General features: G+C 40.5%; 1 protein-coding gene across 7 annotated transcripts in view; it reads left to right on the top strand.

Annotated features, from left to right (window-relative positions):
• The window catches only part of RYR2 (ryanodine receptor 2), a 746,950-nt gene extending 731,365 nt beyond the window's left edge, over nucleotides 1-15,585 (top strand). For all 7 annotated transcript variants that reach the window (XM_067025663.1, XM_067025662.1, XM_067025661.1 and 4 more), the window contains 5 exons: nucleotides 926-1,082; nucleotides 2,710-2,774; nucleotides 4,911-5,011; nucleotides 5,908-5,959; nucleotides 14,455-15,585. In XM_067025663.1, the coding sequence (XP_066881764.1) occupies nucleotides 926-1,082; nucleotides 2,710-2,774; nucleotides 4,911-5,011; nucleotides 5,908-5,959; nucleotides 14,455-14,550 (471 nt within the window). In that variant the 3' untranslated portion in view covers nucleotides 14,551-15,585. The remainder of the gene's footprint in view (nucleotides 1-925; nucleotides 1,083-2,709; nucleotides 2,775-4,910; nucleotides 5,012-5,907; nucleotides 5,960-14,454) is intronic.
• Nucleotides 15,586-15,818: the final 233 nt, after the last annotated feature.

Genomic DNA, 15,818 nt, shown 5'->3' with positions numbered 1-15,818 from the left:
GGCTAAATCAGAGGGCCTGGAATGGAGAGTGTGGACTTATCCTAAATAAAGATGAAACCGTAGATGCTTAATCCAGTGGTCCTGATGTTGCCCCCCCCCCCCGAGGACACTTGACAATGTCTGCAGACATTTTTGATTATCTGTGGGGTACAGCGCTAGCGGCATCTAATGAGTAGAGGCCAGAGATCCTTCTAACATATGCTACAGTGAGTAAGACAGACCTCACAACAAAGAATTATCTGGCCTAAAATGTTAATGGTTTTGAGGCTGAGAAACCCTACCCCACAGCGCTTTACTGCACCCCTCTTTTTTGGCAATGGACACTGCAGCTGTACATGTTGTCGGTTGCTTTAAAGTTTCAGAGTTTAAACAATGAGCTGCTGTTTCTTCCCTGCCTCTCTCATTTTTCTTTATTCTAGACATTAAAGTTAAAAAATTTTCACATTATATTCCTATGTGATAGATGAGAGGATGGTAAGTGTTAAGTCTGGTTTTTTCCTCACTTCATTTCTCACATTTCATCCAGTTATACAGTGGACTTTTACTTTCCCATTGCTTTGTTTGTTATGCTCACAAAAAAACTGAACAGTGCAATTAAATATAGTTTTGTGGCCCTTACTGTGATCTTAATGGGATAACCTTATGCCTGATGCTAGTGAGGAATTCTTCATTTCCTGCAAAGTATGACAACAGGTGCTAAGCAGAGTACGCAGCACAGAGTTTTGTTTAAAAGACAGCAGAATGTAAGAGCCAAGTGTTTGCATCACAATTACAAACACTGGAACAAAAAGAGGTGATGTAGAAGGCAAAGATGCTCATCATTTCCACAGTGAAGATTAGGAACAAGAGAGAGAATCTTAGGTGTGTTGAGTATAAAAATGGGCAGTGGTCCTCCAGGAAGTGAAGCCATTCCTCTCTTTTCCAGTGCTATATGTTCCACATGTATGTCGGGGTACGTGCTGGAGGGGGTATCGGTGATGAAATCGAAGACCCTGCCGGCGATGAATATGAGATCTATCGAATCATCTTTGACATCACCTTCTTCTTCTTTGTAATTGTCATTCTCTTGGCCATAATACAAGGTAAGCATCATCCCCAAGAAGATCTAGAATTTGACCTACATATTGTTGAAGCTAATATTAAAGACAGGGTAAGAATGTCAGGTGTTTCCTAGAAAAGCCAAATAGAACTCTTCCGTTCAGTGTTTCTTCATTGGAAATCTGTAGAGGGAAAAACGAAGCAAGGGACCCTGCTCTAGCGGGGAGATCGATACAGGTTTCTTTGGCCTCCTTTCAAGTAACAGAATGGAAAGAGCAGTTTCCTGGGTCTGATTTCCTGCCCTGCCGCTGATGACCTATACACCTAGTGGTGGGTGGGCCATTTAGCCTCTTTGGGTCTGTCACATGGAAATTATATAAAGCTCTGAGCCATGGGTTATTGAAATGATGTCTGGGGCTTCCCTGGTGGCGCAGTGGTTGAGAATCCGCCTGCCGATGCAGAGGACATGGGTTCGTGCCCCAGTCTGGGAAGATCCCACATGCCACGGAGCGGCTGGGCCCGTGAGCCATGGCCGCTGAGCCTGTGCATCCGGAGCCTGCGCTCCGCAAAGGGAGAGGCCACAACAGTGAGAGGCCCGCGTACCGGAAAAAAAAAAAAAGATGTCTGTTCCATGCACCCTGGGGGCAGAATGTTGTTCTTCACATTTGAAGAAACTGAGCCTTAATAAGTCCAAGTAACTTGGCTGAAGTGTACAGCTGAAAAGTGTCAGGGCTGGAATCCAGAGGCACAGGGTCTGGACCCAGAGCCGTCACGTGCAACCAACCGTGCCATGTTGACCCATTCGATCTTCCTTTTACTCCAAGGGAACTTGGAGCTGGTAGTTTTTTCCTCTCCTTTTATGCCAAGGTAACTTTTGTTTCCCTCAGGAAAATCACTCATGTTGTCTTCTTCTGCTTACACATTTATCCTAGCTTGAATTAAAGGTCTATAAATGGGACATTATCCTCTAAATTCCACAGGCAAAAAAATGATACCTTTTTCAGTAAAGTACAGGAACACATTTAAAGGATTCATAACCCTTCCTTTATGTCTTTATTGAGTGTAACAATAATGTGTTTAGAAGAGGGCAAAGTCATATAAAACACTTGGAAGAAAACGTACAGCCCGGCAAGTCACCGGAGGAAAGGGAACAAAGCAGCAGGAAGCCGTTAGTTGCTGATTGCTGCAGTTAATAACGTGACGGAAAGTTTATTGATGACGAACTTGTGAAAAAAATGATTCGAGGCAAATTCCTCACAGTTAATATGGGCATGTTTGATGTGCAAATGAGCACTTGAAAATCTTATTAGTGGCATTTTCTGTACTTTATGACCATAAATCTCCATTGCTCCTTCTTGGCGTGAAGCAGGTAGTAACATACCATTTATTGATGCCAAGGTAACCCAAGGTTTTTCCCCGCTGTCACTTCATTTTTAAACCCCTTTTCAGGCAGTATGTACGTGCCCTGGGAACTGCATGTATGTCTGCCCCCCAAAGAGAGAATGCTGCTGCCCTCATAGGAGCATCTGGTGTGCGCTCACATCTTCTGCCAAGCTCTGAGCATCTCTCAGTGTCATGGTCCCTTTCCTTGGGAGGCTTAGCCAAGGGGCTGTGAATTTCATTATCGTTCTCTGGTTGATAGATTAAAATCCCGTCTTTACTGAACACTAGGTTTAATTATCGATGCTTTTGGGGAACTAAGAGACCAACAGGAACAGGTCAAAGAAGACATGGAGGTGAGTCTCTCCGTTTCTGACTCTGCATTTTTGTTGTTGTGGACACTGCTTGTCCCCAGTCTTTTATCAAAGAATGACGACTATGGGGGGGGGCGGTACATGAACAATGCATGGCTTCATTGGCCTGTTTTCGATTCAGGCAATACACGTAGTTGAGCGCTGTCGCTAGGCTGTGTAGTGGGCTGGCTCCAGGTACGTGCAAACAGTAGTATGGCGCCATCTGCCCCTCCAGGAGGGGGAGACCACTCATTCAAAATGGTGGATCCGCTGACAAATAAGTAAACAGGATATCATGAGCAGTGTGATGAGCCCTTTATAGGAGGAAACCCTGAGTGCTGGGGTCTCTGGGGCTGGTGTCTAATTTCCTCTTGTACGATCAGGGCGTACTTAAAAGAAGGGATGCCCAAGCTGAGGCCGGAAGATTGCAGAGGTGTAGATTAGAGAGAGAGAGAGAGAGCGCGCAAGCGAGCGAGCATGTGCAGGCCAGTTTTAGGCTACCTCCCCACCCCGACGTGCCCCACCATGCCCGTCACCAGGGGTACCATTCACATTGGATTCTGGGAAAACGTCACCGCCTGACGTTCTATATACCAAGACCCTGATTGTAGGGAATTTGATATGCAGATTTTTTTCTTGGAAGCATAACTGGTTCAGGATGAAGCACTACTTTCTAGTAATGGGGCTGGAGAAGAAGGCCAGCTAATTAAGAGCCTAATCACGCATTTGAGAAATTTACAGTGTGACTTACAGGCTGGGAAGCAAGAAAAGGGTTTTAAGCGGGGCAGCGAGGTGATCAGATTTTGCATTTTCAAAAGATAACCATGGATTAAAATAGGGGGAGTGAGCTCGACACTGGCACACCCAGGGACAGGGAAGCAGCTGTCAGCATTTTCTAGGTAGGAGATGATGAGGCATTTGCTAAAGAAGTGCCACTGAGGATGCAGGGGCCAAGTGGATTCAAGCAGTACTTTACTTTGGCATGAAAAGAACTTGGTGATTGGCCAGATGCAAAGGATGAAGAGTTTGGAGCAAGTGGGGATGTTACGGAGGTTCCATCCCGCGTGAGCCTCTAGAAAGCAGCACGGTGGCTCAGTTACACACAGAGTGACCGAGAGAGGTAACAAAGGAGGAAGGGCAGTTTCCTGGGGACAGCTGTTCAGTGGGAACCTGTTTAGTTAAGAGACACTGAATGGTGTACAGACTGGATTGCTGAATGGAGCCTTTCTGCTGTCAGCAGCTGTTGATCAGTAAGGCAGGGAGAATTATAAATTACCTTAATCATCTTGATTCTAGGCTCTCACATCTAGGGCATCATAAACATGCCTCTAACAGTATGAAACAGCTTCTAATTTGCAGGGAAGATGAGCATCTGGAGCCACATGAGGACAATAATTATTGAATTCATTTGAGTTGATACGCAGGAGATGCTAATGATAAAATGCAAGGCCTGCCTCTCCCTGGGTTTTGGGTACCAGGCCTGCAGATGGCAGACCTCGCGGGCGGAGAGAGAGACGGATGGGATGGGAGGGCAGCGGAGAGAGCAGGTGTCCTGTTTCTAGGGTGGACTGTCATCCCAGTACATGTGTATCGGTTGTGTGCCTAGCATGATGCCTGGCACGTGGCGGACCTTCTCTGATTCGTTGAGTCACCGCGTCACAGCTTGGTATTTGGTCTGGTCCTCCCCCGATGGAAGGAATTTGTGCCTTCCCCGCTCCACCAGCTTGGTCATCAGACTTGGCTACGATAGATACCAAGTTTGTGGTTTGAGTTGAGGACATGTTGACTCCTACCTAGATAACTTGAGCCAGTGTAATGAACAAGAGTGATCACCAAGCCTGGGTGTGTTCACTTAGGCTGGAGAAAAGAAGACATTGCTTTGCTTTTCGGCCATCATCTTGTTCTCTTCTTTCTGCCTCTGTTACTTCTTGCTGTTGGTTCCTATGTCATTTAAACCCCACGGCAAGATGTAGTGGTAGCAACAGTTAAACTGATAACTCACGTGCTTGGCACAGTCTTCTGGGGTGATCTTTTATGTAGGCGGAATAAACCAAGTAGCTGCCCCTGAGTGGTGAGTTGTGTTTTCCTTTTGTTTTGCTTTCTGAACTCTGACCTTTGAATACTGCCTTTGTCTTCTAGACCAAGTGCTTCATCTGTGGCATAGGCAATGATTACTTTGACACCGTGCCCCATGGCTTTGAAACCCACACTTTACAGGAACACAACTTGGCCAATTATCTGTGAGTGTGCCCGACTCGGACTCCCCTACCACTCCTGATACCCAGGCATCCCCCCACCTCAGCAAGCTGGAGCAACAGGACAGAGAGGCCCTCTCTTTACCACTGGCTTCAGGCTTCGTATACCTCTCGGAGGGAAAGACCCACAGCTAGTGGTTCTTTTCCCTCAAGAGTAGGTTGACTTAGGAAATGAAGTTGCAGCCCTCCACGTGAACAGTACCTTCTAGAACATGAAATGCAAAGGTGGAAAGGATGAGCAGAATATGTCCCAAGCCTCTCAGAGAGCTGTGGCATGTTTTCCATTTCGAACAGGAATGCTCTAGCTGCTCCCTAGAGATACATGAATCTTCATTTTTCTTTTCTGAAGAACCACAGACCTCTTTAGGCACCACTGGAAACAGTTAAATGTTGTAATTTTTTTTTTAATACGTAGAAATCTGGCTATTACTTGAGACTAGCCAAAAGTCTACTTCAGTACAATATTATTTCTTAATCCGTTTCTAACCTGATTTTAATATCTAACAGAAAAGATATAGAGTAGCATTGTAGCAATTTTTTAAAAAGTGGGTCTTGGAATTCACAAGTGTGCAATATTAGACAAGTTACTGAACCTTTTTAATTCTCGGTTTTCCAAATGAGGATCGCAATTCCTGCTCCATGAGTGAATGTGGAAACAGTTGCAGGCAGGGTCTGGCACTGAGCCTAGTATAAAGCAGCTCCCAAGAGGTATAACCTGATCTGTGAACACATTATAGCTCCTTTGAAAAAAATATTTTAAAAGCTGATTGATTAAGCTTTTTTTCTCTGCCATGAAGAGTGAGTTAGTCCATAGCAGAATCAGAAGTATCTGTTTATCCTGATATTTCCATACAACCCATTTCTGATTACTGTCTCTGTAGGTTTTTTCTGATGTATCTCATAAACAAAGATGAAACAGAGCACACAGGACAGGTAGGTAAACAGTGACCGTACATCATTTAAAAGAAGCTCTGCATTTTGGAATGTGTACATTAAACATTAATATTGGAATTACTTTCAGATATTAGTCACTGTATCTTAGTATAAAATTCCTGTTATCCTGGATGAGTATGCAAAGATTGCTGTAGGAGAAAAAGTAAAATTAGAATTGTACATTTATTAGCTGAAAATGCTGAGTTTGGGTTTTGATAATTATAATATACTTGATTTCTTAATCAGATAGCAGATGATTTCAAATGAACTTCATTCAGTAGTATTACGGTCATTTAAAAATAATTGCATATCCTGGGACAAGATGGCAGAGTAGAAGGACCTTGAGCTCACCTCCTCTCAGAAGCACACCAAAATCACAACTGAATGCTAAACAACCATTGGTAAAAAAAAGACTGGAACCTACCAAAAAAGATATTCTACATCCAAAGACAAAGAAGAAACCACAATGAGACAGTATAAGGGGTGCACTTGCAATATAATTAAATCCTATACCCACCCCAGGTGGGTGACCCACACACTGGAGAATAATTATATTGCAGAACTTCTCCCACAGGAGTGAGAGTTCTGAGACCCATATCAAGCTCCCCAGTGTTGGGGTCTGGCATCAGGAGGAGGACACCCCCCACCACCACCCCAGAGCACTTGACTTTGAAGCCAGCAGGGCTTGAGTGCAGGAGCTCCAAAGAACTGTGCAAAACAGAGATGCCACTCTTGGAGGGCACACACAAGGTCTTTGTGCCCCAGGACCCATGGCAAGAGCAGTGACTTCATAGGAGCCTGGGCCAGACTTACCTGCTGGTCTTGGAGGGTCTCCTGGGGAAGCAGGTGGGGCTCACTCTGGGGACAAGGACACCAGTGGATTCATTGGCCGGAGCCCTCCCAGAGGCCGCTATTTTGGCACCAAGACCTGGCTCCACCCAAACCACCAACAGGGTGGGAACGCAGACCCACCCATCAGCAGACAGGCTGCCTAAAGACTTCCTGAGTCCACAGCCACCTCTAGACAATGCCCCTTACATGGCCGGCCCACCAGAGGGCCAAGACCCAGCTCCACCCACCTGTGGGGAGGCACCAGTTCCTCCCACCAGGAAGCCTGCACAAGCCTCACCCACCAGGGGGCAGACACCAGAAGGAAGAAAACTACAATCGCCTCCATGCTGTGGAACTGAGTCTGCAAACATAGGTCAGAAACTACCCTGGGACCACCTGGTCCCTGGCCCTTGGTGATGAGAGGGGAGTGTACTGCTGGGATACATAGGACATCCCCTACAGAGGGCCACTTCAGACAAATGAGATGGCAGAGGAATATGTTCCAGACGAAGGAACAAGATAAAACCCCAGAAGAACAACTAAGGGACATGGAGATAGGCAATCTACCTGAGAAAGAGTTGAGAGCAATGATCATAAAGATCCAAGAACTCAGGAAAAGGATGGATGCACAGAGTGAGAAGTAACAGGAAGTTTTTAACAAAGAGTTAGTTAGCAGAATAAATGAGGCAGAAGAATGGATAAGTGAGCTGGAAGATAGAGTGGTGGAAATCAGTGTTTCAAAACTGAATAAAGAATGAAAAGAAATGAGGACAGTTTAAGCGGCCTCTGGGACAATGTCAAAGGCACCAACATTCACATTATAGTGGTCCCAGAAGGGAGAGAGAGAGAAAAGGCCTGAGAAGATATTTGAAGAGATAATAGCTAAAAGATTCCCTACCATGGGAAAGGAAAAAGTCACCTAAGTCCAAGAAATACAGTCTCAGGCAGGATTAACCCAAGGGGGAACACACCAAGACACACAATAAAATTGACAAAAATTAAAGAAAAATATTAAAAGCAACAATGGGAAAGCAACAAATAACATACAAAGGATTTCCCATAATACTATCAGTTGATTTCTCAGCAGAAACTCTGCAGGCCAGAAGGGAGTGGCATGATATATTTAAAGTGATGAAAGGGAAAAACCTACAACCATGAATGCTCTACACAGCAAGGCTCTCATTCAGATTTGATGGAGAAATCAAAACAAATCAAAAGCTTCACAGACAAGCAAAAGTTAAGAGAATTCAGCACCACCAAATCAGCTTTATAGCAAGTGCTAAAGGAACTTCTCTGGGCAGAAAGGAAAAGTCAACAACTAGAAAAAAAATTACAAAATGGGACAGTAATGGTAGGAAATCCTTCATACACAAATAGGATAACTAAACCAGTAATCGTGAGAGAAGGAGAGTACAAATGTAGGATATTTGAAATGCATTTGAAATTAGGAGATCAGCAACTTAAAACAATCAAGTATATATATAGACTGATACATCAAAACCTCATGGTAGCCAAAAATCAAAATTCTATAATTGATATACACACATAAAAAAAGGAATTCAAACACAACACTAAAGATGGTCATCAAATCCCAAGACAGGAGAACAAAATAGGAAAGGAAGAAAAGACCAACAAAAACAAATCCAAAACAATTAACAAAATGGCAATACAAATATACATATTGATAATTTCCATAAATGTAAATGCATTAAATGCTCCAACCAAAGGACACAGACTGGGTCAATGGATACAAAAAACAGGACCCATATAAATTCTGTGTACAAGAGACCCACTTCAGATCTAGGGACACATACAGACCGAAAGTGAGGGGATGGAAAAAGGTATTCCATGTAAATGGAAATCAAGAGTAGCAATACTCAGATTAGACAAAATAGAGTTTAAAATAAAGACTGCTATGAAAGACAAAGAATGACACAAAATAGTGATCAAGGGAATAATCCAAGAAGAAGATATTGTAAATATATATGCACCCAACATAGGAGCACCTCAGTGTAGAAGGAAATGTTAATAGACATAAAAGGAGTAATTGACAGTAACACAATATTAATGGGTGATTTTAACACCCCACTTACATCAATGGACAGATCAGCCAGACAGAAAATCAATAAGGAAACACAGGCCTTAAATGACACATAAGAGCAGATGGACTTCATTGATATTTATAGAGCATTCCATCCGAAAGCAGCAGAATACACATTCTTTACAAGTACACATGTAACATTCTCTAGGATAGATCTCATGCTGGGCTAAAAAGCAAGCCTCAGTAAAATGTAAGAAAACTGAAATCATATCAAGCATCCTTTGTGACCACAGTGCTATGAGATTAGAAATCAATTACAGGAATAAAACTGTAAAACAAACACATGGAGGCTAAACAATATGTTACTAAACAACCAATGGATCACTGAAGAAATCAGATGAAATTTTAAAAAAATACCTAGAAACAAATGACAACGTAAACTTGACAACCCAAAAACTATGGGATGCAGCAAAAGCAGTTCTAAGAAGGAAGTTTATAGCGATACAGTCTAACCTCAGGAAATAAGAAAAGTCTCAAACATCCTAACCTTATACCTAAAGCAACCAGAGAAAGAAGAACGAACAAAACCCAAATTTAGTAGGACAGAAATCAAGATCAGAGCAGAAATAAATGAAATAGACACAAAGGAAACAATAGCAAAGATCAATGAAACTAAAAGCTGGTTCTTTGAGAAGATAAAATTGATAAACCTTTACCCAGATTCATCAAGAAGAAAAGGGAGAGAACTCAAATCAATAAAATTAGAAATGAAAAAAGAGAAGTCAGAATGGACACCACAGCAATACAAAGGATCATAAGAGACTAGTACAAGCAATATATGCCAATAAAAGGGAGAACCGGGAAGAAATGGACAAATTCTTAGAAAGGTACAACATTCCAAGACGCACCAGCAAGAAATAGAACATATGAACAGACCACTCACAAGTAGTGATACTGAAACTATGCTACCACCAACCAGTGGATCACTGAAGAAATCAAAGGGGAAATTTTAAAATACCTAGGCAAATGACAATGAAAACACAAGGTTCCAAAACCTATGGGATGCAGCAAAAACAGTTCTAAGGGAGAAGTGTATAGCCATGTAAACTTTATAGTTACAGCTATATAGGCTCAAGAACCAAAAAAATAATCTCAAATAAACAACCCAACATTACACCTAAATCAACTCGAGAAAGAACAAACAAACCTCAAAGTTAGTAGAAGGAAAACAATCATAAAGATCAGAGCAGAAATAAATGACATAGAGACGAAGGAAACAATAGAAAAGATCAATGAAACTAAAAGCTGGTTCCTTGAAAAGATAAACAAAACTGAATAAACCTTTAGCCAGATTCATCAAGAAAAAAAAGGAGGGCACCCAAATCAATAAAACTAGACATGAAAAGGGAGATGTTAGGTAGGAAACCACAGGAACACAAAGGACCATAAGAGACTAATACAAGAACTATATGCTAATAAATGGACAACCTAGAAGAAATGGACAGCTTCTTAGAAAGGTACAAGGAATAAACAGAAATAGAAACAGACCAATTACAAGTACTAGAATTGAACCTGTGATTTTAAAACTCCCAAAAAACAAAAGTCCAGGACCAGATGGCTTCACAGCAGAATTCTACCAAACATTTAGAGAAGAGTTAACACGTATTCTGAAGCTAATCCAAAAAACTGTAGAGGAAGAAACAGTTTCAGACTCATTCTATGAGGCCACCATCACCCTGATACCAAAACCAGAGAAAGATACCACCAAAAAAATTACAGGCCAATGTTACTGATGAACATAGACATGAAAATCCTCAACAAAATACTAGCAAGCCAAATCCAACAATACATTAAAAGGATCATACACCACGATTGAGTGGGATTTATCCCAGTGATGCAAAGCGTTTTTCAATATTCCCAAATCAATCAGTGAAATACACCATATTAACAAAGGATAGAGACCATATGATCATCTCAATAGATGCAGAAAAAGCTTTTGATAAAAGTCAACATCCACTTATGACAAAAACACTCCAGAAAGTAGGCATAAAGGGAACCTACCTCAACATAATAAAGCCCACATATGACAAATCCACAGCTAACATCACACTCAACGGTGAAAACATAAAAGCATTTATTCTAAGATCAGGAACAAGACAAGGATGTCCACTCTCACCACGTTTACTCTATGTTGTTTTGGAAGTCCTAGCCCCAGCAATCAGAGAAGAAGAAGCAACAAAATGAATTCAAATTGGAAAAAAAGTAAAACTGTCACCGTTTGTAAATGATGTGATACTACACATAAAAAATCCTAACAATGCTACCAGAAAACTACTAGAGTTCATCAAGGAATTCAGTAAAGTTGCAGGATACAAAGTTAACACACAGAAATCTGTTGCATTTCTACACACTAACAACAAATAATCAGAAAGAGAAATTAGGAAATAATCCCATTACCTAAATGTCCATCGACAAAGGAATGGGTAAAGAAGATGTGGTACATACATACAGTGGAATATTACTCAGCCATTAAAAAGAATGGAATAATGATATTTGCAGCAACATGCATGGACCTAGAGATTGTCATACTGAGTGAAGTAAGACAGAGAAAGACAAATATGATAGCACATATATATGTGGAATCTAAGAAAATGGGTCAAATGGACTTATTTACAAAACAGAAATAGAGTCACAGATGTAAAAAACAAATTTATGGTTATCAGGGGGGAAGGGGGGAGGGATAAATTGGGAGATTGGGATTGACATATATACAGTACTATATGTAAAATAGATAATCAACAAGGAATTACTGTATAGCACAGGGAACTCTACTCAATACTCTGTAGTGACCTATATGGAGAAGAATCTAAGAAAGAATGGATATATGTATAATTAATTCATTTGTGGAAACAATATTGTAAATCAACTACACTCTAATAAAAAGTTAAAAATAAAAGAATTTCATAAGGACAAAAACAAACAAAGGAAACAATCCCATTTACCATCACATCAAAAAGAATAAAATACCTAGGAATAAACCTACCTAAGGAGGCAAGAGACCTGTACTTCGAAAACTATAAGATGCTGATGAAAGAAACCAAGATGACACAAAATGATGGAAAAATATACCATGTTCTTAGGTTGGAAGAATCAATATTGTCAGAATGAATAAACCAGGCTTCCCTAGTAGTGCAGTGGTTAGGAGTCCACCTGCCAGCACAGGGGACATGGGTTTGAGCCCTGGTCCAGGCAGATCCCACATACCACAATGCAACTAGGCCCATGTGCCACAACTACTGAGCCTGTGCTCTGGAGCCTGTGAGCCACAACTGCTTAAGCCAGTGCACCTAGAGCCTGTTCTCTGCGAGAGACCGCCTCAATGAGAGGCCCACGCTCCACAATGAAGAGCAGCCCCTGCTCGCCACAACTAGAGAAAGCCCATGTGAATCAATGAAGACCCAGCGCAGCCAAAAATAAATAATTTTTTTTAAAAATGAATAAACTACCCAAGGCAATCTAGAGATTCAGTGTAATCCCTATCAAATTACCAATGGCACTTTCAAAGAACTAGAACAAAAATTTTTTAAATTTGTATGGAGACACAAAAGACCCCAAATAGTCAAAGCACTCTTGAGAAAGAAAGATGGAACTGGAGGAATCAGGCTCCCTGACTTCAGTCTACACTACAAAACTACAGTAATCAAGACAGTATGGTACTGGCACAAAAACAGAAATATAGATCAATGGAACAGGATAGAAAGCCCAGAGATAAACCCACACACCTGTGGTCAACTAATCGATGATTAAGGAGGCAAGAATATACAATGGAGAAAAGACAGTCTCTTCAACAAGTGGTACTGGGAAAACTGGACAGCTACATGTGAAAGAATGAAAGTAGAACACTACCTAACACCATACACAAAAATAAACTCAAAATAGATTAAAGACCTAAATGTAAGGCTGGATACTATGCAACTCCTAGAGGAAAACAGAGGCAGAACACTCTTTGACATAAATCACAGCAAGATCTTTTTAGATAACACCTCCTAGAGTAACGAAAATAAAAACAAAGATAAACAAATGGGACCTAATTAAATTTAAAAGCTTTTTCACAGCAAAGGAAACCATAAACAAAATGAAAAGACAGCCCTCAGAATGGGAGAAAATATTTGCAAATGAAGCAACCGACAAGGGATTAATCTCCAAAATATACAAACAGCTCATGCAGCTCAATATCAAAAAAACAAACAACCCAATCAAAAAATGGGTGGAAGACCTAAATAGACATTTCTCCAAAGGAGACATACAGATGGCCAAAAGGTACACGAACAGATGCTCAACGTCACTAATTATTAGAGAAATGCAAATCAAAACTACAATGAGGTATCACCTCACAACAGTCAGAATGGCTGTCATCAAGAAGTCTACAAGTAATAAATGCTGAGAGGGTGTGGAGAAAAAGGAACCCTCCTGCACTGTTGGTGGGATTGTAAATGGGTACAGCCACTATGGAGGATCCTTAAAAAACTAACAATAGAGCTACCATATGATCCTGCAATTCCACTCCTGGGTATATATCTGGAGAAAACCATTCATTTGAAAAGATACATGTACCCCAATGTTCATTACAGCACTATTTACAATAGCCAAGACATTGAAACAACCTAAATGTCCACTGACAAATGAGTGGATACAGAAGATGTGATACACACACACAAGCGCACGCACACACACACACACAATGGAATATTACTTGGGCATAAAAAATTATGAAATAATGCTTTTTGCAGCAACATGAATGGACCTAGAGATTATGATACTAACTTAAGTAAGTCTAAGACAAAAATCATATGATATCTCTTATATGTGGAACCAAAAATAAAATAATACAAATAAATTTATATACAAAACAGAAATAGAGCCACAGACATAGAAAACATATCTATGGTTACCAAAGAGGAAAGGAGTGGAAGGGATAAATTAGGAGTTTGTGATTAACATACACACACTACTATATATAAAATAGATAGCAACAAATACCTACTGTATAGCGCAGGGAACTATTCTCAATATTTTATAATCTATAAGGGAAAATAATCTGAGAAAAAATGTATGTATGTGTATAACTGAATCACTTAGCTGTACACCTGAAACTAACAACACTGTAAATCAACTATACTTCAATTTTTAAAATTAAAATAAATGAATAATTGCATATTAAATGTTTAAGGGTCTGCCCGAGCTATTTGAAATTCTCCCTCCACAAATATTCACCTGCCATTGTTAATAGTTTGAATTTGAACAGTACAATTCAACAAAAATAATAGTTTTAAGGAACCCTGAAAATCATATATCACAAATAGGTTTTTATCATTATTATATTACAGTCAGGATGAAGATTAATTATTTATTAGTAGAAATAAATAAGACCTGGTATAGTTGGGAACTATCTAAATGAATTTGGGATTATAACTATGTGTAATACACCCTTATACTTATGTGATATATATATATGTATATATGTATATAAAATAACAAGTTTGAGTTTCTTTCTAATATTTTGTGGTAACACAGAGATCCTAGGGAAAGACATGTTCTTAACACATTGCCTTTACTTTTACAGGAATCTTATGTTTGGAAGATGTATCAAGAAAGGTGCTGGGAATTTTTCCCGGCTGGAGATTGTTTCCGGAAACAGTACGAAGACCAGCTAAATTAATCTCCATCCCAGATCACCTCCGAAAACAAAAACACACACACACACGCTCTCTCTGTCTTTGTCTCTGTTCTTCTGTTTCTAGATTCTCTCTCTCTCTCTCTCTCTCTCTGTTCCCTTGGAAACATCTGCTGATTTTCTGAATTGCCAGCGTTATATGCTTTTTCGGAGCAGTGAAGCCGTGTTTCTGAAGACTTGACTGTGCTTTTTCCCCCACCTAGTGTATTTTCTTTGAGACTAATGACTGAAGAATAATCTAAATTTATACAAGGACAAAATAGGAACTTTGGAAAGAAAACCATTCTGGAGACTCTCAATCGTTACACACACAGATTTCCTTCTGAGACTCCTGGAAATCAGCTTGCACTATGGGACTTGCACAGAGAAGCGTGGCAGCCACACTCATCCGGCCTCTTTATTTCACCATCCAGAAAGGAACTCTCTCATGGTCACAGAGCACTGTAGCACATACCAGATTGCCGTGGACACCAGTTACGAAGGGAAATAGTGCCTTACTATATGTGGGTTGAGCTATGCAGAAGATATGTGCATGAAAAATACATCTTTATTTTCTTTATGTCGACTTTTTTCCTTAGTTAGATTGATTTTTGTGAGGGTTTTTCTTTTCTTTCATGCTTTTCTTTGGTGGGGGAGGGTAAGAAAAGCAGTTTGCGTGCACCTTTTAAAAAAGACGGGTGGCCTGTCTCAGGATGAGAGGAGGTTCTTCTCATTCATCCAGATTCCCATTTCCCCTGCCCCTGTGCTCCTGCCCTTATTTTGGTAATGCTCTGATGCAATATTGCAACTTTATGAAATCTTTGTATGAAAACAAAAAGACTGCAAAAAATACACTTTCAAAAGAAATAATCCATTGCATGTTTATTATGCAAGTTTAAACGAACCAAGAAAACCTTCAGAAGCAAGTTGATCCACGTGAAAGAACTTTCATGATAATTATATTCATAGTAATAAAGTGTCGTGGGCTTAATTGTATATTTGGAGCCAGTGTCATCCACCAACAATGTGATACATTATGAACTTGACAGTAGTTTTGGGTTTTTCTCTTTCTTTCGGCCACCTGTAATCAGTTGTGGATTAAGGACTTCTTATCAGGCCATTTTTTTAATATCAAAGCTGAAGCAATATCCATTCAGGGATTTCATCAGTTGCATCAAAAAACACGGATAATATATCAATCGCTCCATTTTGAGTCCTTTTAAATGTACTGCGAATCTTTACAAATAAAAAGGAGATTCAGAATGGAAGCAAGG

Source organism: Kogia breviceps, chromosome 2 (assembly GCF_026419965.1).
Source record: "Kogia breviceps isolate mKogBre1 chromosome 2, mKogBre1 haplotype 1, whole genome shotgun sequence".
In the NCBI taxonomy this organism is placed as follows: Eukaryota; Metazoa; Chordata; class Mammalia; order Artiodactyla; family Physeteridae; genus Kogia; species Kogia breviceps.
This window is presented reverse-complemented; position numbering and strand designations above follow the sequence as displayed.